This window comes from Plutella xylostella, chromosome Z (genome assembly GCF_932276165.1).
Source record: "Plutella xylostella chromosome Z, ilPluXylo3.1, whole genome shotgun sequence".
Taxonomy (NCBI): Eukaryota; Metazoa; Arthropoda; class Insecta; order Lepidoptera; family Plutellidae; genus Plutella; species Plutella xylostella.
The window spans coordinates 11634158-11659611 of NC_064012.1; the positions used below are offsets into that span (position 1 = coordinate 11634158).

Below are 25454 nucleotides of genomic sequence, written 5' to 3' on the forward strand. Positions count from 1 at the left end.
TAAAATATATCTGGGAAATAATAATTCTGTCGCGTCAGAATGTTTGTATTAGATAGTGACAGCAACAACTTTATTCCTCATCTCAGATACTATTCATCCACGGAAGTAATAAGTACTTACATATTACTTCCATGCATTTATCTGACTATTGAAAAATCAGCCCTAAGGCCGGTTTATTTGCATTGGTCAGCTGACCCGTTAGTTTGTTTAATTTTAACTATTTTTGTGACAATATTAAATTATATATTCAGAAAAATCAGTAGTAGTTATTGTTGGCACCTATTTAAAACCTACCTTACTCGCAACAACTAAAGTGATATAATCAGATAAACAAATCTGTAATTATAAACTTTTAAGACTGAAATAATAGTCGATTGTTTGGTCTTAGATTTATTAATTAGTATACAACTAGTCTACTTACTGACATGTAACAAACAGAATACAATCAATAAAAATAATATTACACAAGTGACAAAACAGAAATTATACCTGGCATAATATATGTATGTATAATGGTTACAAAAAGTATATGTGATATATTCATTATTGCTGTGTCATATACTGTATAAAAATCTGTCAATTTGTAATATAATAATGTGCTACTTTATCCGGTAAATTGTAACTTCGATGGCATTTGAACTTTAAGCTAACTGTTTAGTTCGAAAATCGCTACAACCTTTATAGATGTATTTTAGTGCGTTATCGATATTTAGCGCCAATACAACTGTTATATTCGATATAAGTATATTGCACCTAAACATTGTGCAATTATTTAGTGCACTATAAAAAATCTATTCCCTTATTCATAAGACAACTACCATACAAACGAGTTAAATTGAATTATGGAAATAATAGAATATATAGGTATAGATTAAATAGGTGGTTAGACTAGACCCGACGTTATTAGACAAACAATTCTCTAATAGTCACCATAGAGTCTTATTTTGAGTATTCATAATATAATATATAAGGCATACATTGTTTTGCAGATTGCAATCACCAGAAACTCCCTATTACCTATGTGCATAGCAATATATAGCATACACATACTTGCACAGTTCATCGTTTGTCAACTTGAAAATTATCTTATGATACTATGTAAATAATTGGTTATGTTTATTACACAATGATTACATAGTAAGTTCGTAAATGAATCCATAAACGCAGTACTAGAAACTATTAAATATTCGTCAAAGCCTCTGGTTGGGAGCAAGTCAAGGAAAAGTACGACCAAGTTATTGCTATATTCATATTTTATATCTGTATGTATCAATAATATTCTTACTGTGATAGATACAAACATGTTACATCACTTGGAAGACGGGCAATTTAGATATTTGTACCACATACATTATTACAATATTTTGCGACATTAATTATTCACATTAAGTATTTAGAATTGGTGGCAGTCTGACAGTCATCAGGCAGTTAAGCGTACTCATTACTGAATGCCCAGCATCACGGCAGGCTATATGGAGAAATCGCGAGGCAGTCACAGATTAGTTCCTAGTACATACTTTCAGCAAAATTGGAATACTTGCACCTCGAGAGATGATACCGCATTCTAAATAAAATATTAAATTGACTACAAACTGTATTTATTGTCCGTATAAATAAAATAAAAACATTAATCACCCCTCGAGGCGCAAGTAAACTTTATGTCTGCAATATAATAGACCCAATTATATAAAAGTAATACTTTGCCCATATTTCAAAGCTCATTTCTAGCGAAAAAGATTGGGGAAGAATTAAATATTTAAATACTTTCTCGATAGTGAAAAATATAATTATACAAGTTAATCATTTATAAATTTATCATAGAACGACATGGACGATCGAAAAAATACCGTCGTTTCGAGTCTAAGGATTCCCGCCCGTCATTTTATATCCTGGCCTCTACCTACAAAATGCATAGTCCACACACTTGCTTCACGTATAAGCTAATCAATATAAGTCGTAATAAGGAATAGTATTATATTATCAAAATGTCGGATTTGTAGGTAGGCGTACATGGTTTATCATAAATTAATAGGTACAAATGACGTAAATTAATTATAAATAAAATTCATTATTCGCTATAATGACATACATAACATCTAGGTATAAAATTGCCTTAGTTATTAATTAATAAATGGAAAAATTGTGAAGTCCTAAATACCATATAAATGTTCGCAGCATAAGACTTATTTTATATTATAATGTGGCTGTAATATTCATATTTTATTTTATATATGGCATATTGGTGTTATTACAAAGTTATAAAAATAAGTTGAATATTACAGGATAGTTAGTGTGTGTGTGAGGGGCGTGGGTATTAGAACAACACGCATTTCCTCTTTTTGACGGGCTCCGGAGGCTCCAGCGCCGCGAGGATCGCCTCGTCGAACACGTTCTTCAAGCCTTTCTGCAACACAAACAGACAAACCATATCAATATTTATGCTATTATTCCATCCTATTTTCCAGTGTGGTAAGTGAGAATATCCCATGTCCAAGCTTTTACTGGCAATGGTTGAGTATAGGTGCACGATTTTACAGACTTAAACATAGCAGCAGTCAAACAAGACAAATGAGGCATATGGCCAGTCGCAGATAGCAGCCCATTTTTATTACAATACGTGCCAATTTCTCTATAGCTGCTTAGAGAATTTGGTTGACTATTGACACATCTGTCAAGAATTTTATATGTACAGTCAGCTGCATAAGTAGCTATACACTTTCGAACCTTGTCAATCTAACAAACCGCCTATCCATTCATTGAGCATTGACGGTTCGTCAGTTTGACAAGGTACAGAAGTGTATAACAACTTATGCAGCTGACCGTACATGGCGTATATTTGATGAACCAATCCCTGGTCGGTTAGATAACCGACTATGGAGAAATTAGGGCTAGATGAGAATGATGTGCCAAGTGATCATAATCATGTAAATTTTATTGTGAACCCCACATAAAAATATTCCATATCCTTATTGGTCAGTGTCTTTCCACATCCGCTATTTGAAAGAAAGAATCCGCAAATTTTATAAAAAATAGTTAACTTAAGTGGTATCATAGCTAGAAAAACGACTTTTGGGAAGTGCCTATGTAGAAGGCAGTGATGGGTTGTGTGACGCTAAAGACAGACAGAGTATTTATAGAACTCTCTCTAGTCTTGGGATAGGTCCATCAATATGCATCAATAGGCTTTGACGATCAATATCTTTTATTTTAGCTATGAAGTTGCAATGCTTTTGCACTCACTTTACTGATTCTGGAACAGTTTTATAGACCTATTTTCTACACAAATATTGTTTATTATCCATGATATTGTGTTATTTGTTATGATAGTATAAATTTAACGCCTTGATATTTTATTTAAATACCACTAAAGAAGGTAAGGAATCTCTCTTGCTTCCTCCCTAACCATCCCCAGTCTACTAAACCCTTCAATCAATATATGATCGAAGACTATTCCTAATAACATAAAAGAACCTTACCTGCGTTAAAGCTGAACACTCCACATACTTCACAGCCTTCAGTTCTTTGGCCAGTTTCTCCCCCTGTTCCAATGAGACGGGCTTCTGCTTGATCTTGGCAAGCTTCTCCATGGTGGCGGGGTCGTCCCTCAAGTCTATCTGGGTGCCGACCAGCAGGAATGGAGTCTTCTGCTGATGATGCGTTATTTCTGGCACCCACTGTAATAGTCAATATGTGCAGTTATAGCAGTGCATGGGGTGGTTCAGGCGCAATGGGTCGCAAGCTTCGCTCAGTTTCAATTATGTTTTGCAGACATGGAATGTTTTAAAACTGTCTTCATAGAATTGCAACCCGAAGTCGCGATGTCGTACGATACAAAAGATAATTTTATTGTGACTGATTTCACGGGATTCAACCGCTAATACTGAGTAAGACCTTGCAATGCTTGGCGCAATATAATTTTGACAACATCAGGAGTATTGTATTTAAGTTCGCCACTGCAGATAGATTTATTGATTAGATAGTAAAACCAAATTCTATTTATGACAAGAAATGAAACGCAGCAGCAAAGTGACCTGTTCTATGTCTTCAAAATCCTATTGGTCAGTTGTTGATGATTTGGATGACTGATTATTCTATATAATAAACTTACTTAATTAATAATTTTATAAATTACGATAAAAACCCAGATCTCTCTTAACTTAGTAATGATTGCATGCATGCAATAACTGAAGTTTTTTTTCATAAAGCATAACTATTTATACTAATTAGATTAACATTTGTATTTTTTGGGTTCCATACCTCAAAAGGAAAAAAGGAACCCTGACGGACAGGACTTAGGATAACTTTGTTGTCCGTCTGTCTGTCTGTCATCACCCTTTTTCTCAGAGACAGGTAAAGATATCAAGCTGATATTTCGCATAGATACGGCTAAAATGGTTTTTTCTTCTTGCTTACCTCCCTCGTGTTTATACACGTAAATTGGGGATAAAATATTTTATTCCCGTTGTTTTCATGGTGAGGGATATCGTTGATTAGGTCTTTCAAAAATATTATTGATTTGCTCAAACCATTTAAGATAAGCTTCTAAGTGCAAACTTTTGTTCCTCCTCAAGTGTCCCCCCCGCGCTGGCTAAATGGTTGGTCAAAAAATATGTTAAAATTTACAGATACAGTACCTACATAATGACGAAATTAAAAGGAAATCTATCTCAGGTAAGTAGACTTATACAGAACCCTCAGTTCGCGTTTTTTTAAATATTGGCTCTTTGTCATGTTCAAGTTTTTAAAATAACAGTAAATGTAATTAGTATGTACCTGTGTAATTAGTTAATTACATATCTATGTATTATTATAAAATAAAAATTAAATGGTATAACTATTTACACACAGCCTGCTGCCTCGCACATTTATTCCATTTTTAACCGCCACCAAAACAATCCCTAATATTAAATAATATATTAGTAGTATGAGAGATGCTCTGTTTCCTTATAAAAATGCACAGAAAATGAAGAGTTAATATGCTAATTACAGGAAATTGAGAAGAATTAGACTTAGACGGTCGAATGGCGTAGTGGTTAGTGGCCCTGACTGCTATGCCGAAGGTCCCGGGTTCGATTCCCGGCTGGGGCAGATATTTGTTTAAAGACAGATATTTGTACTCGGGTCTTGGGTGTTGATATTTATATTTAGTATCTATCTTTCTATGTATTTGTGTAGATATATCAGCTGTCCGACACCCATAACACAGGTTCTGCCTAGCTTGGGGTCGGATGGCCGTGTGTGAGATGTCCCCACATATTTATAATTAGTCTGCTAATGACTGATTCTAACTGGTATGTTCCCTAAAAACTAATATTTATTGATTTGTTGACAGTGAAACTTAAAGTAAGCGCAAAGCATAATGAACATATTAATGGGGCAATCGCTAACAGTTTCAAGTAGTACATACCTTTTCCTTCACATTCTCAAATGAGCTTGGGCTGACTACGCTGAAGCAGACGAGGAAAACATCAGTTTGTGGATAACTCAATGGCCTCAGCCTGTCATAATCTTCCTGACCTGTGGAGAGGAAACACATTGTGATAAGTAAATGCGGTCCTAACCCATACTAAACATAACTTCACTTTTACTATTTATAGGGAAAACGTAAGGAAATGTATTTGTACTGATAATGAGTTAATTTGCAGATGACAAAAAGTGGTAAGTCACTATGTAGACAAAAACCATAGAACAAAACAATTTACCTGCAGTATCAAATAAGCCTAGTGTGTAGGGTTCCCCGCCAATCATGACAGTGACGGCGTAGTTGTCGAAGACGGTGGGGACATACTCCGAGGGAAACTTGTTGGTTGTGTAGCTGATGAGCAGGCACGTCTTACCGACGGCCCCATCCCCCACTACCACACACTTGATGGTCTGCATCTCGATGTACCAGCGATGAGGATGTCACAACTTGGGAATCTATTTGAGCAGTCTCAGAGTTTTTTTTCTTCGGGCATATCAGTGTTGCCAGTGTTTGGTGCTTCCTGTAACAAATTTAAGTTTGTTATTGAATTTTTGGTAGCAGATAGGTGCAATGGAATGTGTAAAAAGTAATTAATAGATTAAAGTAACTTGGTTTTTATTATAATAAGTGAAGTAAGAGGCACACTTAAGGAATATGTGGGAATAATATAAATCATTACCAGTAAACTATAGAGCTTTTTCTCTAAAAGACCATAACATAATTATGTTTTTTATAATAATAATCATTAGCACAAGGCTTTATCATAAATTCGAATCATTAATTTCTTTATAAGAGTATAATAATATTATTGGTAATGTGATGCATTAATGAAATAAGAACAATAGCCACTATTGTTCCTCATAAAAGTGAGTTCCTCTGAGTGTTTCTTAAATTATTATTGTAAAGTAAAATTATTTAATATTTTACTAACATAATATTCACCATATGCATCCCAGTTATATGCTATATGTAGAATATTCCCTTGTTTCACAAACATATATTCCAAAAGAATATAATAAACACAATGGCAGGCATTGGTTACACAAATCTGTTTGAAGGGAAATAAAAAGTAGAAAACTACAAAAATAAAACATAATCTAGAAATTACACTGAAAATTATTATTAAAAGGGGTAAAAAATACAACTTTACAAAAGTTCCACAATATTATGTACCCGGTGGTTAACCACCATGTAATAAACAGTCAATATGTGAAAATCTCATTAATACTAATACTTTCAGGACTGCCCTCATGTAACTGGTCTTTCTAATAATAGGCTGTCCTTTATATTTTTTTAATTTTTAGTTAGTTATATTTTTTAACTAGTTAAAGTATTTTTTGTAGGCCAAGTAATGTTTGTGTAACTTGGCAAAAACTATGAAAGTTTATGCTGTCTTGCATACAAAGTGATGCTTCAAGTGGAAACTATAAATAAACTTTAGACAGAACAATGCAGCTGATGATATAAGATTTATATTATGTTCATAACCTGTATTAATTTTACTAGGCCTGTAACATGTGTGATGATTAGCTATTGCTAATTACAATAGTTTGCTTAGCTCTGCTCATAGCTTGTGTTTGGTTTTGTGTTTTAGCAAACACATTTAGGCAGCGGCATCCATAAATGCACAATTAGTATTTAACTCTTAATCGATTTAAATAATCCAAGAGCTACCAAAGTTTACTTTAGTTTTCAAGACATTCAACTATTTTTTTTAAATGATTCCTCAGATGATTAATGTGTTTGTGGCCTGGTGCAGTGTTCTTCTTCTGTGACCCAATGGGAAGTTTCTTTTATGAGAGCCCTGTCAGGTGCTTTTCCCCAATGATGACAATTGGTTGTTTGTATTACATATATGCAGCATAGTAGCGTGGTATACACCTAAATGAATAGACAAAGCTTTTATGATGTTACACTTTAAGGATATCATCAATACATATTATATCTTATCTGTAACTTTGAGGTACTTAATTCTTTTTTACTATTGCAGAGGATTTACATTAATTAACAAAATTAATTCATCACCACAGCAAAAAAATATTTAGAGGTGATAATGCTCATACACTTATCTATTCTAGCACAATTTGACAAGAATCATTTTTATATTATTGTAATAGTCTCATAGTTGGCATCTTGAAGAAGTAGAAACAAATTATAGTTAACATTTTAATAAATAAGATAACTAGGTATATGTTATGACACACAACATTCCCATTCCATCATTTAGAGAGGAGGATATTGGAATGCTATGTAAATTTATGAAACTACTTAACCGAAAAACAAAGAATGCATGCAACCCAAATTCGAGACTCGATCAAATATGCAGAGTGGTGTGAAATGTCACAAGATCAAATAGTGTAATTATGTATTACTATTGAACAGTATTACTAGAATCTTCACTCATAAGCCAGTATAGTCCTTTACTTGTCCGGTAGAGGTAAGAAACACGCTACAACATAGCTATTATCTGAGGAATTTATGAAATGCCCATGACGTCCATTTTGTGCAGGCAACTGGACGCCAAGATCGTAGATGTGATTTTTAGTATTTAATGTTATGAAAGCCAGTTATAAAAACTCACCCGTGGCTATTTCACTTCTAGGTATACGAAATAAACACTTCAAACTATTGTAGAAGTAAATAATACAGGGAAATCACACATACGGCACGTAACGGGGGCTGGGTCATTGACGGACATTCGATGACGCCATTATTTGCGGTGTTGCCAGAATAAATATTTAAAAACCGATACGGAAATGGAAATATTACAAAAGTGTATCTTTTGTTCTGTGGCAATGGCGTCAAATCCGTTTTTCCGACAGCCTTCGTCGTTGTCAATCTGCCGGTCTGACGTCAGCTGTCAATTTGACTGAACCACCATCACCATTTCACGGTCACACGCACGTCCAATTCAAACCTTTTCTTTTCTCACTTAATTCGCAACACTTGCGTCCGCGCGTGTTTTCAGCAATTTTAAATAAAATAATTTAAACAACTTTATAAACTTCCATTCAGTGTATAGAAAAATCGGCCGAAACCAACTTATTAAGTGATTTTACAATGGCTCAGTAAGTACATAAAATTTATCATTAATTAACTTTTAAGTTGACCCCTGTGACTTTTTTCCTTTTGGACCTTTTAACGCATGCACGCATGACTTTCATTTTAAACCTTTCAGCATTTTTGTGTAGAAAACAACCAAGCAAAGGGCACAAGAAACTAACACATCAAGAGACAGACTTTCAGCCCTAATTGTTCTTATTAAGTATATTCGTAATGATGTCTTTCTAATTTTAATAGATAAGAATTATTTTGTTACTAAATTCTACTATATATCCAAACTTGAACTTAATTTGATGGCTCTCTTTACTTTCATGGCTCGCTTTACTATTTTTAGGCTTTTACAGTTTTTCATTGGTTTATTAAGAATTGTTCTTAATATTTTCCATACTTATCCAATTTTATTCTATATTTGTAATGAATACAATTATTTGTAGATCACATTTAACCTCTATTTTTTTAACCTTACCTGAAGTAGCAACTTAGAACTTATTGCTAGAGTGACAAGGTTATTTGAAGGTGACTGTTACATTAAGTAACCACTTACAAGTATCGACTTTTAAATCATTAACTGATGTAGGTAATACTTTGCACTTAGTCAAGGTCATAGTATGATAAAGTAATTTTAATGTTATTTATGCTTGTGCATGCTAATAAGAGTTTTAAAATATGCTAAAGTTATCATTACTATCATCAAATGGAGTTAAATAAATACATAAGTTATGTTACCATTGCTTTATTTCATTTATTTATCACAATTTAATTATGTCTACGGGTATGGGTTTGCATGCATGTAACAGCAGATAATTTATGCAAAAATACTTATTTCATCAGATCTCATCTATGACAAAGATTAATCTACACTATTTTATGGAGAACTAAAGGCCACTTTTAATTTTAACAAATGGGAACTATTTACAATGTAGTAGATTACATTACCATTTATACTTCCATTATTTCATAATTATACTATAGTTAATGTAAGTTGCTATAATTAAGTATAAATTCTTTTTTTTCCAGACCTAAAGCTGACATTGCCTTGATCGGCTTGGCCGTCATGGGCCAAAACCTGATCCTCAACATGGACTCCAAAGGATTTGTGGTCTGCGCCTACAACAGAACTGTTCAAAAGGTAATATTAACTGCTAAAATAATAAAAAAACTTAATAAATTATACTCCATGCATACATTCATTTTTCTATGTATAGTTATGTACATGTACTTAATAGGCTGCAAGTAATACAACTACCTAACTACCTAATTGCCTATCCATAATCATCATTATTATTATCTATCTTAACAACTTTAGTAACTAATGAGTGACTACATCACATTAATTACAGGTGCACCAGTTTTTGAACAATGATGCCAAAGGTACCAAGATCATTGGGGCTGAGTCACTGGAGGACATGGTGAGCAAGCTGAAGACTCCTCGCAAGGTCATGCTGCTGGTCAAAGGTAATGTTTTATATTCATTTGGGCAGAATTTTCTGTGATTTACATATCCATAGAAGGGATATAACACTGAAATTATAGTTGATGACACCAGTGATTACTTTCTAGTTATACAAATGTACTCTTTAAACAACAGTAAAACATGAAATATTGTGAATTAAGTAGAGGTTTACTAGGAATGATAGCAATGTCTGTGAGTTTGTTTCTGTTATGATGACATGAGATATTTCGAAGATAACAATGTAAAGTGTTTAATCTTGATTAAGATTACTGTACATGATCATGATAAGTACCTACATACAAATACTATGATAACGGAAAATTTGATTTGCTTAGAAATACCTTGTGTTTCATCACTGAAGCACCTGGCCGCCATTTTGCTGACGTCACCAAAACGGTGGTTAGGCGTATGCTGTGAGAGTAGCGACTAGCGACCAATGGAAAAGTTCCAGTGACACAGCAACAAATTGCTCCTAAAATAGCTAGCCTAATGACGCCGCCGCCGTCTGCTATATTGAAGTGTATTTAAGAGCGCAAGATAACATAGGAGTCATTTGGCATTTTAGAGGTTAAAAGTTCCACTTTTTAATTTTTTGTGAGTATAGTATGTAAATCGGATGAAAGAACCATCAGCCCAATCATCTGTCCTACACAAAGTCGGTCGTGTGAGCCCACCCTTCTAATGTCATCATCATCATCTGACTGATATATCATTATTGCGTGTAGGATCACCCTTCCAATCTCATCATCATCATCTGACTCATACAATATCATCACCATACGACTGCCTATAGCAGTCCACTGCACCACACTGGGCCTCTTCCAAGACACGCTACTGGATGCCGTCTAACCTTCCTCCCCCCTCCCCTCAGCCGGGTCGGCGGTGGACGAGTTCGTCTCCAAGCTGGTGCCTCTGCTGTCGAAGGGGGACATCATCATCGACGGCGGCAACAGCCAGTACACGGACACGCAGCGCTGGTGCAAGCAGCTCGCCGGCTCCGGCATCCATTATGTCGGCATGGGGGTATGTAGTAGTATATAAGTACCTAGTAAATTATTAGTAGTTTCGTTTCTGAATCTAGGTTTTGGTGTAGCCTTAAACAGAGACGTTTGATTGAGCCAAAATCTAGTGCTATCGCGGTTTTCTATGACACCAAATGAGACACTCAAGATTTAGGATCAGATTTTTGTCTTTAATACTTTATCCTCATACTCAATGTCCAGTCTCACACCTACTATCATACCATACCGTAGCTCCTTTTAATAAGAACAAACAAACACTTGTTATTAATAGATACTTGAAGTGAACATCTTACTGTAATATTATCTTCCATAGGTGGATAACAAGAGATAAGGCATATTTCAATATCTTCTATTCTAACTGTTATTTGTTTTTATTAATATGTATCAATTATTTTTTTACACTTACTCTACCAAAACGCTTTTCTTATATAAGAAATCTACTGTGAACATTTACTAAACAAAACAGCATGAAGCCTGCGCGTAGGAGATGATCTTGCTCGCGTAGAGCGCTCGCCTCGGGTCCTCTATGATGACGATGATGATGATTATTATTTGTGTCATCAGGTGAGCGGCGGCGAGGACGGGGCGCGCTACGGCCCCTCTCTGATGCCGGGCGGACACCCGGAGGCGTGGCCCAGCCTCAAACCCATCTTCCAGGTAAATATACTATAAACCTACCTTTCACCATTATACGTTTGATTCACACTGGGCAATCAGCGACTGGACTGAGGCTAATGTGACTGGGTAGTACGCAATTATTTCACGACAGTGACAAACCCCAGTATATTTATGTGTAGACTGTGACTTGAAAAAAATACAAAAGATTACTTATGAGTCACTTGCACTGAACCTAGACCCAAGTAACCCAAGAAGTCACAATAAATAAATATAGCTGACTCCTATCGTAACAAACATTATTTGAACAACCTATATTCAAGCAACTGGACTAAGCTGACGCGAGGCCAAAAGTACAGCCGAAGATAGGCGGAAGTGGCGGACGTTAGTGGCACCTCAGCTATAAGACTGCAACAACAACAACAACATATTCAAGCAAATAAACATCATTGCATTTCCACAGGCGATCAGCGCGAAGGTGAACTCCGAGCCGTGCTGCGACTGGGTGGGGCAGGACGGGGCCGGGCACTTCGTGAAGATGGTGCACAACGGCATCGAGTACGGAGACATGCAGCTCATCTGCGAGGCCTACCACCTCATGAAGGATGTGCTCGGTATGTGATAGTAGAGAAAACAAGAAACTCTTAGCCTCTGTCACCGTTTTAGTAAGGTCAATGAGGCATCGATACAGCGCCAACGCTAGAAATTCAATACTTCTATGGAGATGCTGGAGGTGGTAGCGCATCCCCATGCAAAGGGAGGATCCTCCAACCGGGCCGGGTGGCACTGAGTACATTATATTATCCGGGTGGTGTGGCCTCTGACCTGGCGGGCAGCTTCCCAACGGTTAGCGTTGGGGCTCGGTATATATAGCAATGTAGCTGAGAAACTTTGATACCGCGGTGTAGGATTGTGTATTGCGTTCTGGGTGGGGCAGGACGGCGCGGGGCACTTCTTGAAGATGGTGCACAACGGCATCGAGTACGGAGACATGCAGCTCATCTGCGAGGCCTACCATCTCATGAAGGATGTGCTCGGTAAGAGAAATCAAGTAACTTTTACCCTCTGTCATCGTAGACATGCCTTAAGTGAGCCATCGGTACAGCGCCAACGCTAGAATCACAATACTTCTATTCTATGGAGATTCTGGAGGTGTTGGTGCATCTGCGTGCAAAGGGAGGTTCCTCCTACCCAACGGTTAGCGTTGGGGCTCGGTATATATAGCAATGTAGCTGAGAAACTTTGATACCGCGATGTAGGATTTCATACAGATTCGCTTCGATGCCATACAAGTTCTGTGTATTGCGTTCTGAGCGCCATCTGTTGATCGTGTGGCGAGGTGTCCACATCTGGACTGGGTGGGGCAGGACGGAGCCGGGCACTTCGTGAAGATGGTGCACAACGGCATCGAGTACGGAGACATGCAGCTCATCTGCGAGTCCTACCACCTCATGAAGGATGTGCTCGGTATGTGTCTAAGAGAAACCAAGAAAGTTTTACCCTCTCATCATCATCATCAGCCAATAATCATACACGGCTGGACATAGGCCTCTACCTAGGAGCGCCACAAAACTCAGTCCTCGGCCATCCTCATCCAACCACTACCGGCTACCCACCTAAGGTCGTCAGCCCAGCGGGCAGGAGTCCCACGCTGCCTTTACCTATTCGTGGTCACCTTCTACCCAACGGTTAACGGTTCTTCGGCAGATATGATCAGCCCACTGCCACTTCAGCTTGCACATTTTGACAGCTATGTCGGTAGGTTTTACCTTTTTTGGCATAAGATTTATTTGCCTAATCTCGTATTGCATAGTAAGGCAGCGTTCCCACTACGCCGGACCGGCAGATCTGCCGCGCCGGTAAATCTGCCGGAAGAGCTAGTGGCTGTACAATTTATATGAAGCTATTCACATTATCCCGGGTCCGGCATTTTTGCCGAGCCCGGCATTTCTACCGAACGTTTTGTCACTACGAATTCAAATTCATTGTCCAAATTCAACTGAGGACTGTCTGAATTTCTTCCGGGATCCGATGTAATGTGAACACTCTGTCCGGTGTCCGGTTTTCGGCAGATCTGCCGGTCCGGCGTAGTGGGAACGCTGCCTAACGTTTGGTCAAAGTCTCGTTACGCCGAAAATCGTATGGCATAAATCTCGTTTAGTAAAAAGTTATTTCGCATAACATTGTTTAGCCTAATAATGGTATGGCCAAATCTTGAATAGCCTAATAATGCTATGGCATAGGTTTATACAAAGTAATAATATTCGTTTTGCTTTAACTTTGACGGAGCGTCTCCCTACATAGCGCAAACTGGTGCCTTGTATTGTTTCCGCTGTTTGTAAAACGCTCCGCTCCGCTTCGCTCCGCTTCGCTGCGCTCCGCTTTGGTTTTGATGAACATGTGCACCTAACACGCTCCTCCTCGCTTTGCTCGTCGTCGCACCTATTTTTAGGTTTCGATCTCATGGGGTTTGTAATAATTATATTGGTCGTTAACTTTCGATTTTTTGATCATACAATATCGTTATTTTCGGGATGTAGGTGAAAAATACCACAATTTGTACATTTACTACATACTTAATATATTATTTATTAAGATAACATTAGGAGAAACAAGATTATACATAGGTACAGACGAACATAAATTTGAGCAAACGAAACTAAGGTGTTTAAAGATTGTGCCTAAAGAGTTTTAGACGAAACGAGCCTTATGCCACATAAGTCTTGGCAAAGTGATGGTTCGGCCAAAAAAGTTTAGACCATACGAGTTATGCGAAATGAGTTTTGGTCAATAAAGATTATGCCAGATGAGCGGAACCCATGTCGGTAACCTTAGTCCTCTGACGGATAACCTCAAATCTGATGAAATATGATGAGAAATTCCGCCATAATTTTTAATGAATATAATATGAATGTATCGTCCCACAGGTCTGGACCAGGACGAGATGTCCCGAGTGTTCGCGGAGTGGAACAAGGGAGACCTGGACTCGTTCCTCATTGAGATCACCACCGACATACTCAAGTACAAGGAAAACGGTCAGTTCACTTATTATGACTTATAAGAAAACCTTTCTGATACCTAAATCTTGTATAAAGTTTATGGCTAAACATCGGTCGTAAAGGTCGGTGCTATACTCTGAAAGTGCAGAAGATTTTCATGAAGTGTGGTATATCTAGGATGCTGGATCTGGATAAACACATAGCTGACTAGGTACCTTTTTAAGGCGAGGCGAACCTTGCGGGCAACAGCTACTAAACCATATTTATATTCAGTCTAGCTAGGACTACTAAATCCGTATTATAATTATATTACACCGATTTTTTACAACAATAACCATATTCAGGCACAGGTTCGCGAACAGTAATAAGTACCCAATTGTTTCATAAAACTAATTTACACAGCAGTGGGACACACCCCATACTACATAAAAGTAACCATAGGTAATTACACTCACGTGCAATAAAAAAGTTGCAACTGCCATTGACGTTCCATATCTCACTGAAACTTTTTCATCGCTCATCAGTGTATTATGCAATATGTTTTCCAATAACCACAACTACATATATCTTCCAGGCAAGTTCCTGCTACCGCTGATCCGCGACACGGCGGGGCAGAAGGGCACGGGCAAGTGGACCGGCATCGCGGCGCTCGAGCACGGCGTGCCCGTCACGCTGATTGGCGAGGCCGTGTTCGCGAGGTGTCTCAGCGCACTGAAGGGTCAGTTGATAAAGCACAGAGAAATACGGGCATTGACCTTTATATGTTTGTCTCTGTCGCACAGCAATAGCGCCCTCACGCTCGCACAGTAACTTTGATGGCCGGCGGCAGAGAAGGATAGCCACGCTGATAGGAGAGGCCGTCTTCGCGCGCGTCTTGAAGAATGAGGCGATAGTCTGATACGTATTAAAATATAGTGTGAAGCGATACTGTGTTACTTCTTTAAATAGTAGTAGGTATAGATAGGTAGAACCTGGCAATATACATTGACACACATGATTATACTTTTTAAGGTACGTATGTGTGTAACACGCATAAGGCTGTTTTTAACAGCATGCGGATATGATCACGCTCGCGGGATTGCCCCGTACGCGAAAAAATACAAGTATTTATTGTAACGTGTGGAATATGCACGCGAGATGCGGGAAGATGGCGTGCCATCCCGCGTGCATGATCAAATCATAATGTTAAAACAGCCAGATAAAGAACACTCATACCATCTGCCTATATTCGAATGGCTCGTACTCGTACTCTTTCTACTGCCACTTATGTATTAATTCTTCCACTGCCGCCATTTTCGTACTGGCATAACCGTCATATGCTACCTCGTACCTGGCCCTATTATTATGTCACCCAACTTCCATTTTCCGCCGCCATATTCATAAACTGTTTCTTTCTCAGGATAAGTAATATAATATGTGTCATATATTCCTTCCAGATGAGCGCGTGCAAGCCAGCAAGAGCCTGCCCGGCTCGTCGTACAAGTTCTCCGGCGACAAGAAGGCGTTCCTCGAGGACCTGCGGCGCGCGCTGTACGCCAGCAAGATCATCTCGTACGCGCAGGGCTTCATGCTGTTGAGGGAGGCCGCTAAGGTAAGCATTTATAACTTATAAGAGTTGATCACAGACATACTTATCTAGAAAGAAAGAAAACTTTATTATGACTCGTACACGTAAACTATAGGTAACTTAAAAATATATTAAATTTAATAGGTACTTATAATAAAATTGCTGTCGTCAAAAAAAAGGTGACCCTCAGCTAATTTACACTAGATTCCCCAAGTGTACGTATTGCGCGTGTCAAAAGGTTGAGGTCGTCCCTCTACCATTATCAGAGTCAAATACCTATAATAATTTCTATACGAATATCGGCACGCACGAAATGAGTGCATTTGTGACATCTAGTCATATTATTATATTAAGGGGATCCCTAAAGCTAAAATGCTAAAGTTGGCTTGATATACTTGATTAGATTGGAAAAACGGTGGCTTCTATCACATTGATAAAAATATATTTTGTAGCAGAAGGTATACTGAACATGTTAGTTGCTTATAAATTGGTGCAGGATTATAATAAGTATGTTAAAAAAAATTGCAAACACACCATGTCTTTTGCCATTTTTTGACTTATTATGAAAAAACCCTCGAAATCAGAGGGCCCATTTTCATGGAATCTTATATGTATGTGTAGGTAATTAAATTCTTAACAAAGTTACCTTAAAGAGTTGGATTTAATGGACCAGAAGTCAACTTTTTTTGCAAAAAACTAATAAATTCCGGTTTAAAAATGATGACACCGTGACAGATTTCAGATTTCTTCAGTCATCGCCCTGGTGGCGGCCTGTTAGGAGCGATACCCACGCCATTTTATTTTTTATCAAATATTTCACAAAAACTGATTAAATCAACAAATGATGACTACAAGTATTATAATACATATGCATTTGCTATGGAAAGTTAATTTTCTAATCATTTTAGATGCAGAAAAGCCGAAAATTCTTAGAAAACATTTCGCCTTTTCGATTTGTTTACATTTTTTACTATAGAGTTACAGATGCATAGATAAAGGTAAACATTGCACATAATGACACTTATTAGATTCTCCGAATAAGAACTATACGGTCAATGCAGTATGCCAAAGCGCGAGCCTGTTTATATTCTGAGGGGTAATTTATTTTATTTTAACGGTTGTGTATGGTAGGTAAGCTACACAATATACAGGGTGTTGAAAAGTAAGTTCATAATTTGTTTTATTTGAAACCAAAAACCGTAGTTAATTAAAAATATATATATTTTAAGATGTGGTAGTCTGTACACTACAGGTTGTTAAAAATAAGTAAGTATTTTTAAAAATTGAAGATCTAAAATTTACATAATTTTTTAAATCTATTTAACAAGCTTTGCAAAAAAGCGGTTAAGTGCGACTGTATCTCGCCATGAAAAAAATGAAATGTTTACTGTAGCTATGAATTTTATGCGTTACAAGTGGAATAAAATACCGCATATTATTATGTACAACTATGTAAGAGCCTAGTTTTTAAAAAAAAACTCATAATAAAATATTAAATACACAGGTTTTTTAACCCCTGAAGGAAATAGAGGGGTGTTATAAGTTTAAAGTAAGGGCTGAATTTTTTTTTTAAATTAGGGTGATAGGTAATGTATATTTTTAATGATTTTTTCAAATAGATAAATGTTATACCATTTTTAAATTGCCATAAAATTACCTATAGTTATAGTTATAGAAAAGGGCAGGGCTACCAGTGCCCATTCGCCACTGCAACCTAAAAGATCTATAAATTATGACTCCCCATGCCGAGTCTCACTCTACAGGCCCAGCACGCGTAGCACAGTATGGCGGTGACAAGATATAAATGACAGCTAGTTGCAACAAATTGTGTGATACCAGTTGTCCTCACAAACGCTAACATGGCCAACACGAAATAATCACTACAAGATGTGAGTTACAATTTTGACAGCGAGATTGGAAGATTTGTCTTATTTCCTAACATGGGTGTACCAATTTATCCACACATGTCTCAGTTTGACATTTGTTTAGGTAGCATTATATCACCCAAGTTCGAAGGTGGTGATAACATGTGACACAAATAATTATTTGTTTAGTTTTTGTTAATTTCATCCTTGCTCTACAAGAAGAGATGCAGGAAAGGAAAATTACTATAATACTTATAGGGAGGATGGTCCGGTACTCTAATAACCCGTTGAAAATGCTTTAAAAACAACATTTGTCAAAACACACATCCTCTTTTTTATTTGACTAAAATTATACATTAAGTAATATTACTTATATGTAGCGGTGTTAGCTCAGACGGGTAAGCGCCCGCCCCTCACGGAAGAAATGTGGATTCAAATCCTGTCGCTCACATGTGCTAAGAAGTTAGATAGATAGACATTAGTTTGTTTGGAAGCAACTCAGTGCATATGTTTGCCCTTAGGAACAAACCACTGATTTTCAGTTGTCTCCCATATACTTTAAGTTTGCCTATTCACGTCAAAGTATGTAGGTAATGAAGTGGCTAATTGAATAGTTTGAATGCTAAATGTGGAGTTCACGAAATGTAAATCATATACAATGAATAGGTCCGGCACACCGGGCAGTCAGCGACTGATGCTATGACTGGTTGTCCTTTCACCACAGCGACAAACCCTAGTCAGGCTTTATTATTTATCAACAACACACTAACTAAAATGAAGTGGCTAATTGAATAGTTTGAATGTTAAATGTGGAGTTCAAGAAATGTAAATCATAATATAAACTGTACATTTAATAAGTCCGGCACACCGGGCAGTCAGCGACTGATGCTAATCCTTTCTCCACAGCGACAAACCCTAGTCAGGCTTTATTATTTATCAACAACACACTAACTATAAAAAAATAAGTGGATATGCTAGCATGTACAACTAAATTAAATGGTTATAAAAATATAATATTTTCTTTAGGTAAGTAAAACATTTATTAAACTTTTAATTAATAAATTATAAAAAGTATACTATTTCACACACCATAAAAGCATATTAGGTATTCTTAGTTATCAACTATCACAATAATCAGTCTGAACTTGGCTTATATCAGTCATCAAATAGGTCTCATACTCATAGTATGTATGCCAAGTTTTTCAACTTTTTCAGTTTGGTGCCGCTCCGGTTCATTGTATCACCACAAAGTTGCTGATGTCAAATGACCATCTTCAGGTGGTTTCTGCCAACAAGAGCTCTCCAACCGTGTCTAGGCCATCATTTTCTGACCGGTTTTGACCATCTTCCGTCTTGCCTACGAGCCAATTTCAATGTTCTGTAACAAACAAAAATGTTTCATTAGATTTTAGTTATACTTATGAACTAAGATTATGACTCCTATTGTCATCTTCATCATCATAGCCCATCACGTCCTCACTGCTGGGGTACGGATTTCCTTCCAATGAATGGCCTAGTTGACCAAGTACTGCCAAGTGAAAAAAGTTTTTTGAGTTGTTTTGTGTGCATGTGCCCAATTATAATAACATGTGACTGGTACTGGCACTTACCTACTGTTTTTTCCTTCCATTGATTATATAAATATTATTCAGTCAGGCCGTGGGACAAGCATCGTAGATGATATTCTGTTGCGTCCGTCAGGATCCTGCCCGAGCTTTTGTCTCAAGGCCTTCTAGCTCCTGGGGCCGTGTAAACGGTGGGTGGGTCATCAGTCAGGTGGCATGCTGTTTTGTTCTTCGTCTCATGGAGCCGGTGCATAGAAATCGTCTGCCGAAGAACTCCCAAGGAATCTGATCGTGCTTGGTCGGGAGCAAGCTCGGTCGTATATTATTTCATGTGACGATGTCCAAGAAACTCAAGAAAGTAGTTAATGAGCCAATATGAGTCCATGGGGTAGCGCAATGCAAAAATGCAATGGTAATTTTACCAAAATATTTCACTCGAACGCACCAAACAGCGAAAATTTTCTTCAAATTTGACGTTTGGTGACATTTAAATTGTCAATAAACCATAGACAATACAAACAAGAGCCACAAATGAGGGATTTTCAAAAAAAAGAACGAATGAAATACATATTTCCACAGAGCAGAAAAGTTTCAGTGTCACTGTGGCTTATATCCAATCACACAACTAAAATGAGTCCCATGTACACCCTATGCTAACATTTAAGACTGATATCAAAAAGTGACTCAATTTAATCAGTCACTTCACATGTTGTCTTATTATGGCCATACTAGCCGTGCAGGTCTTTTATAAACCTGATATTACCTATACAGAATGTTGCAAAAAGGGTATACTGTGCCGAAAGGGTTTGACTCAGGGGTTATTCTGAACAACTTTTGTTCTCCAAGTTTTGGAAATTCTCGAAAAATAAATTCGGTCTCTATAGTAAAAAGTCACGTGATCGAATAAGTTTCTATGTAAAAGGTTTTGTTACGTGAATTTTCAAAATTGTAGAAGAAAAGTGGATCAGAATGGCACCTAAATCCACTTTTGGCTAAGCTTTATACCCTTTTTTCAATACCTTGTATAAAATATCGTCAGCGTCACCTTAGATCGTAATCATCGTAACTCCTCGTGACCAAATTTTAGAGGAGACAAAAATACTGTTTTATTTGTAGTTCTAGTTGGCATACTACCCACCTAAAGTTTTTTTTAACTAGCCTAAAAATGATTTGTTTAGACAGTCTATCTTCCTGTTCAACCGCAGCCTGAGTGCCAGTGACTCAATGACTGAAAGGAGGCCATTAGTGCTCCTAAATAAATAAAGCAGGCCTGTAGATTATCTTTCAGTGTACCGACACATCTGATTGCTGTAAGAGCCTGATAAGCTCTTCGAACGAGTCACACCTCTGTGGTGGTACGGTTTCGACCTTTCGGACAGTCAGTTTGGCATCCGAAATGCGGATTCGAATAGTGGGTACAATACTTTGCGTTCGTTCACTGTCGGAGCAGGATAAGAACCACGGGCGAGTTGTTGCGCTGGCTGTTTGCTTAAAAATAGTAACCGCGTTCAACTCTTTCCCCTAGAGGGCGAACCTTTAGGGCGGCTCTTGTATACCATCACTTGTCTTCTTATCTGCAGAAAATTGACAGAGGTCATACGTGTCTAACAAGTACATTAAGGATGCGAAAAGAGAGGGTTTGTTTTCACTGAAGAAGTTCAGTTGCGGAGTTCCACAGCGGTAGGTCTTGGACCCCTCTGCTGTGGAACTTGGCATACAACGCGGTCCTGCAAATCAAGCTCGCAAACGGCGTTAGCACAGTGCATTTTTCTAATGTCACACAGGTCGTGAGGTAGGCTGAGAGCCTCCTTCGGGGATGACATCCCAATGATTCATTACGAAAAAATTGCTGCAGCTGTGCTCGCCATGCAGTGCATGGGCTACTTCCGAATCTGGGGGGCTGTTGCAAAGGAGTCCGTTGCCTCTATACGGTACGGGTTCCGTGCGATCTATGATCCTTCCGGGAGCACCTGTCTTGTCAAGTCGAAGAGAATGGCTCGTATTCGACGCAACCTGCAGTACTGGTGGGATTGGTTGGAGGACAGGACAGCAGGAAGCTGCAGCAGCCGTCATGCTGTGATTCGACGCATAGATGCAAAAAAAAGTTGAAAGTAACTTCATGTTAATAAAATATTAGATCTTAATTTAACAACATAACATTGCAAAAAAAAATTAACATTGTTGAGTATGTTATTGTAATTTACTAAAGTAGTAATAAAAACAAAGGCTTATTGCATAGTTTTCGTTCACGTTCGCCTACATCGCACGTTGTATATGAGAATAAAGGGTATAATTACTAAGTTTTCTTGTTTAAAAATCACGTTTTGGGGTTTAGAGGAAAACAAATGGTAAAATGCGGAATACAGTTTTTTTTTTTTCGAATAAAGAGGAAAACATGTGAATTCAAAAAACGTTTCTATTGACACCAAAGAGTACTTTTCGCCGAGAAAAGTGGAGTTACAATGTTTGCGATCTAAAGTGATGATAGAACTAGAACTTATTTTTTCAGTTCACCTGCTGTTGAGTGAAATCGTAATTAGGTAAATGACTCCTTGACATGAAAATAACTTTTTTTTTATAATCGTTATAACAAAACCGTTTTTTTTAATACAGCAATATTTGTAGGTGTACTTACAGTGAGCAAAAGAGCGCAGCAAGGTGTAAATTTTTTGGTTTTTAAGAAACAAAAATATTATTTCTATCATATCCCAAATACACATAAGTACTTAAAAAAAAAATACACACTCTCGCCTTGTACTAATGTACTCCCTTGCGGGGGTACTTACATGTTATTATTTTTCTGGTGACCTCCCCATATCCCTTTGCCAGCTACGTAACCTTTTGTGACACCCTGTATATGCAGAGTTCTGCAAACTACTGTTCTGCTTTTGAAATACCAAAAAAAAACAGGTCGTCTAACCAAAAGGTCACGTGACCAAAAAAAAAATTATATGAAGAAGCGTTTTTTTCATGAATATAAAAAATTACGTAGGATAAAAGTTTTTCAGAGTGACGCCTGAGTAACGCCCTTTCGGCTAACTATACTTTTTTTATTACACGGGGGCAGAGTTTAATACAACACCCTGAACTATTAAACTCTGATAATATTTTCGCGATTTTTTTACATTCTGATTTCATTTCCTGGCTTAGAAATAACATCAATAACATGCTGCACACGTAGGTTTCGGCATAGTATTAAACCCTTTTTGCAACAACCTGTATAAATATCGGCACGGGTACGACTTTATATATAATTAATTATTAAATATTAAAAATACTTTCAAATAAAAATAAATATTTTCGTATCACAAAACAATATTACTTACTTAGTATATTTTTAACAAAGTGGCATGTCTTCACTTTTATGTTTTCGAGTACTATGTTAAAATTTCATGTCATTGTCCGTAGAACGCCCCGCATACCTCAACCCCCCCTCACTAGATTTGACAGATTCTGATTTTCTTCCAGCTTTAGTGACAGCCTTAATTTCTGTTGAGTTGAGAGATAGTTTGTATCTTGCAAAGGTCACAAATCGACTGTAATTCATAGATCTATGGAAAACGTGATTCAAACTCAATTTTTAATTCGAATGAATCTGCAGAAATTATCAATATCCATAAGTAATTTACAGTCAATAGGGAACTAAAAAAACATTAATTTCGCAGGTGAACAACTGGACGTTGAACTACGGAAGCATCGCTCTGATGTGGCGAGGAGGCTGCATCATCAGGAGTGCCTTCCTCGGCAACATCAAGGTAACGTTAAATTATATTCGTGTTGGACCTTTTATTCACTATATTGGGACTAATTTACTTACGCTGTTAAAAAACTAATTATCCTTATGTAATATTTCACAGTCTGGAAAAGATAGGTGGAGCACCAAGGGTGGTTAACATAAATAAAGAAAACAAGCTTAGAAGACATCCCGTATTTAGAAAACTTTTATATTTTTCACTTCACACAAACCATCCTAACCAATCCGCAGGACGCGTTCACGACGAACCCCGAGCTGACCAATCTGCTTCTCGACCCGTACTTCAACGACAAGATCCGCCAATCGCAGCAGTCCATGCGGCAGGTGGTGGCCAATGCGGCGTTAGTGGGCGTGCCCGCGCCGGCTTTCTCTGCCGCGCTTGCGTATTACGATGGATATAGGAGCGCTACGCTGCCGGCTAACTTGCTGCAGGTAAATATTTGTAGATTGGTATGGTTTTCGCATCAAGACAAATATTGTGGATCAATTTATCTTCGGCTAGGTTGTGTAGCATGCTTGGACACAAATTTCACTATAATGGTTTTTCTTGAAGAGCTTGAAAGAACATAATATAAACATACTTTCGTATAGGTCTAGAAAAATGGCTTAGGTTTTTTAAAATCGTATTTATGTAGTACACACTTAATATAAACGTACTGTAATCTTCTCTTGTGTATACTACTCGTATCTACATAACTGTTACATTCCTATCTACATAACTGTTACATTCCTCAGGCCCAGCGCGACTACTTCGGCGCTCACACATACGAGCTCCTCTCCAAGCCGGGCGAGTTCGTGCACACCAACTGGACCGGCCACGGCGGCAACGTGTCCGCATCCACGTACAAAGTCTAGGTTGTAATGCGGAACGGTTGCCACGCTATAGTGAGTGGACTAGTGACGAGGGATTTGCACTTGTATAAGTTTAGCTGTCAGGTAATTCGCTCGAAATGGATTGGGCTTCAGGGTTGCTGCATTAATTAAAATCAAATTAAGATGTTCGACTTCGAATATCCGGTAAAGGTATGTGTAGTAGCCCTCGACATTAGGTACTTATCTACGTCGTGGTCGTAAAAAAATGGTGACACACATTAGTGTTTGGCAACTGTTCAAAAACCCAAAACTAACACAGGTTCATCTGATCATTATTTATACTTAGCCATTTAACTATCGTGCGCAAACAATTTTACTATAAATGCAAATATCCTTCTCTAAAATGACGTAAATCGCATATGACCTTGTCCTTGATGAAACTGCGTGAGTTATGTTAAAAAAACTATGACGTACTCTCTTAGACATTAGCCATTAGTGCTGAAAATATTTCATCTAATAGGTATTGTTTAAAATCTATCCTATTGATATTGATAGGATGCAGTTGACTAATTAATTTATTTATAAAATTATTAAATTATCATCATTATAATTAATAAAAGACTATAATATTCGCAAAGCAAGACATTCCAGAAGGTTTTTTTATAATTCCTTAAGTATAAATAACTTTTATATTTTTTTAAGTGGTGTTAACTGTTTTTGATTGAATTGTTCACCTGTTTATCGTGCATTTTATATTTATTGTTATAACAATAGTTCCTGGAGTATACAATGCTGTTGAAAATTTGACTATTTCACGTTTTATTATGAACTTATTAATGTTTTTTTATGATATATTGTATAAGGTTGTGGGAATATACCTGTTTTTGTGATTTCAACATTGAAATCATGTTGATGGTCCAATCTGCTTTGCCTTATTTCAGCCCAATATTCTAATTAAGGATTCAAACTGAGTCACAGACAACCTGTGTTGGTGAAAATTCTTAATTAAAGTAGTCGGCAAATAGTGAGTAAGTAAAATGTTTCCTAATTATTTGACTTGCAAATGTTTCATATTTTTGATGTTAAAATATATGTTTCACAAAACGGAACGCCTGGATTTTACTGCCAAATCCTTTCTTCTCAAACCCTTGTCAACTATTTACTGTACAGTCAGTTGCATAAGTCCCAATACACTTTTGTACCTTGTCAAATTCACTAACTGCCTATTCATTCATTCAAACATTGCTAAGTAGGTAGTTTGACAAAGTACAAAT

At 37.3% G+C, this 25454-nt stretch overlaps 2 protein-coding genes and 1 long non-coding RNA gene across 3 annotated transcripts; 1 reads left to right on the plus strand and 2 right to left on the minus strand.

Annotated features, from left to right (window-relative positions):
• Window positions 1–377: 377 nt before the first annotated feature.
• LOC105381592 (cdc42 homolog) lies at window positions 378–8193 on the minus strand. The gene is made up of 5 exons (XM_048632381.1): window positions 8046–8193; window positions 5703–5984; window positions 5408–5517; window positions 3477–3674; window positions 378–2404 (listed from the first exon to the last, which is right to left on the minus strand). Exons 2-5 carry the CDS (start codon window positions 5878–5880, stop codon window positions 2315–2317), a joined length of 576 nt encoding a protein of 191 aa, XP_048488338.1. The 5' UTR covers window positions 5881–5984; window positions 8046–8193; the 3' UTR covers window positions 378–2314.
• A 146-nt stretch (window positions 8194–8339) lies between these two features.
• On the plus strand, window positions 8340–25289 carry LOC105381591 (6-phosphogluconate dehydrogenase, decarboxylating). The gene is made up of 12 exons (XM_038122302.2): window positions 8340–8532; window positions 9545–9656; window positions 9868–9982; window positions 10852–11003; window positions 11567–11659; window positions 12081–12231; window positions 14545–14652; window positions 15191–15334; window positions 16053–16207; window positions 23279–23368; window positions 23599–23799; window positions 24103–25289. The coding sequence occupies exons 1-12, from the start codon at window positions 8525–8527 to the stop codon at window positions 24220–24222; spliced, it is 1449 nt and encodes a 482-aa protein (XP_037978230.2). The 5' UTR covers window positions 8340–8524; the 3' UTR covers window positions 24223–25289.
• On the minus strand, window positions 19065–20356 carry LOC125491150. The gene is made up of 2 exons (XR_007268154.1): window positions 19659–20356; window positions 19065–19426 (listed from the first exon to the last, which is right to left on the minus strand). It is a non-coding gene; the product is annotated as an uncharacterized LOC125491150 (long non-coding RNA).
• Window positions 25290–25454: the final 165 nt, after the last annotated feature.

What these genes read in the sequence shown, in the direction of transcription:
- LOC105381592 (XM_048632381.1), bottom strand. Translation starts at nt 5,880, where the DNA reads ATGCAGACCATCAAGTGTGTGGTAGTGGGGGATGGGGCCGTCGGTAAG. An exon ending in AGGCTTATTTGATACTGCAG is followed by an intron (nt 5,518 to 5,702) that starts GTAAATTGTTTT and finishes TCCTCTCCACAG; the next exon opens with GTCAGGAAGATTATGACAGG. An exon ending in TTGAGAATGTGAAGGAAAAG is followed by an intron (nt 3,675 to 5,407) that starts GTATGTACTACT and finishes TGACTATTACAG; the next exon opens with TGGGTGCCAGAAATAACGCA.
- LOC105381591 (XM_038122302.2), top strand. An exon ending in TGTTGAGGGAGGCCGCTAAG is followed by an intron (nt 16,208 to 23,278) that starts GTAAGCATTTAT and finishes TTAATTTCGCAG; the next exon opens with GTGAACAACTGGACGTTGAA. An exon ending in CCTTCCTCGGCAACATCAAG is followed by an intron (nt 23,369 to 23,598) that starts GTAACGTTAAAT and finishes ACCAATCCGCAG; the next exon opens with GACGCGTTCACGACGAACCC.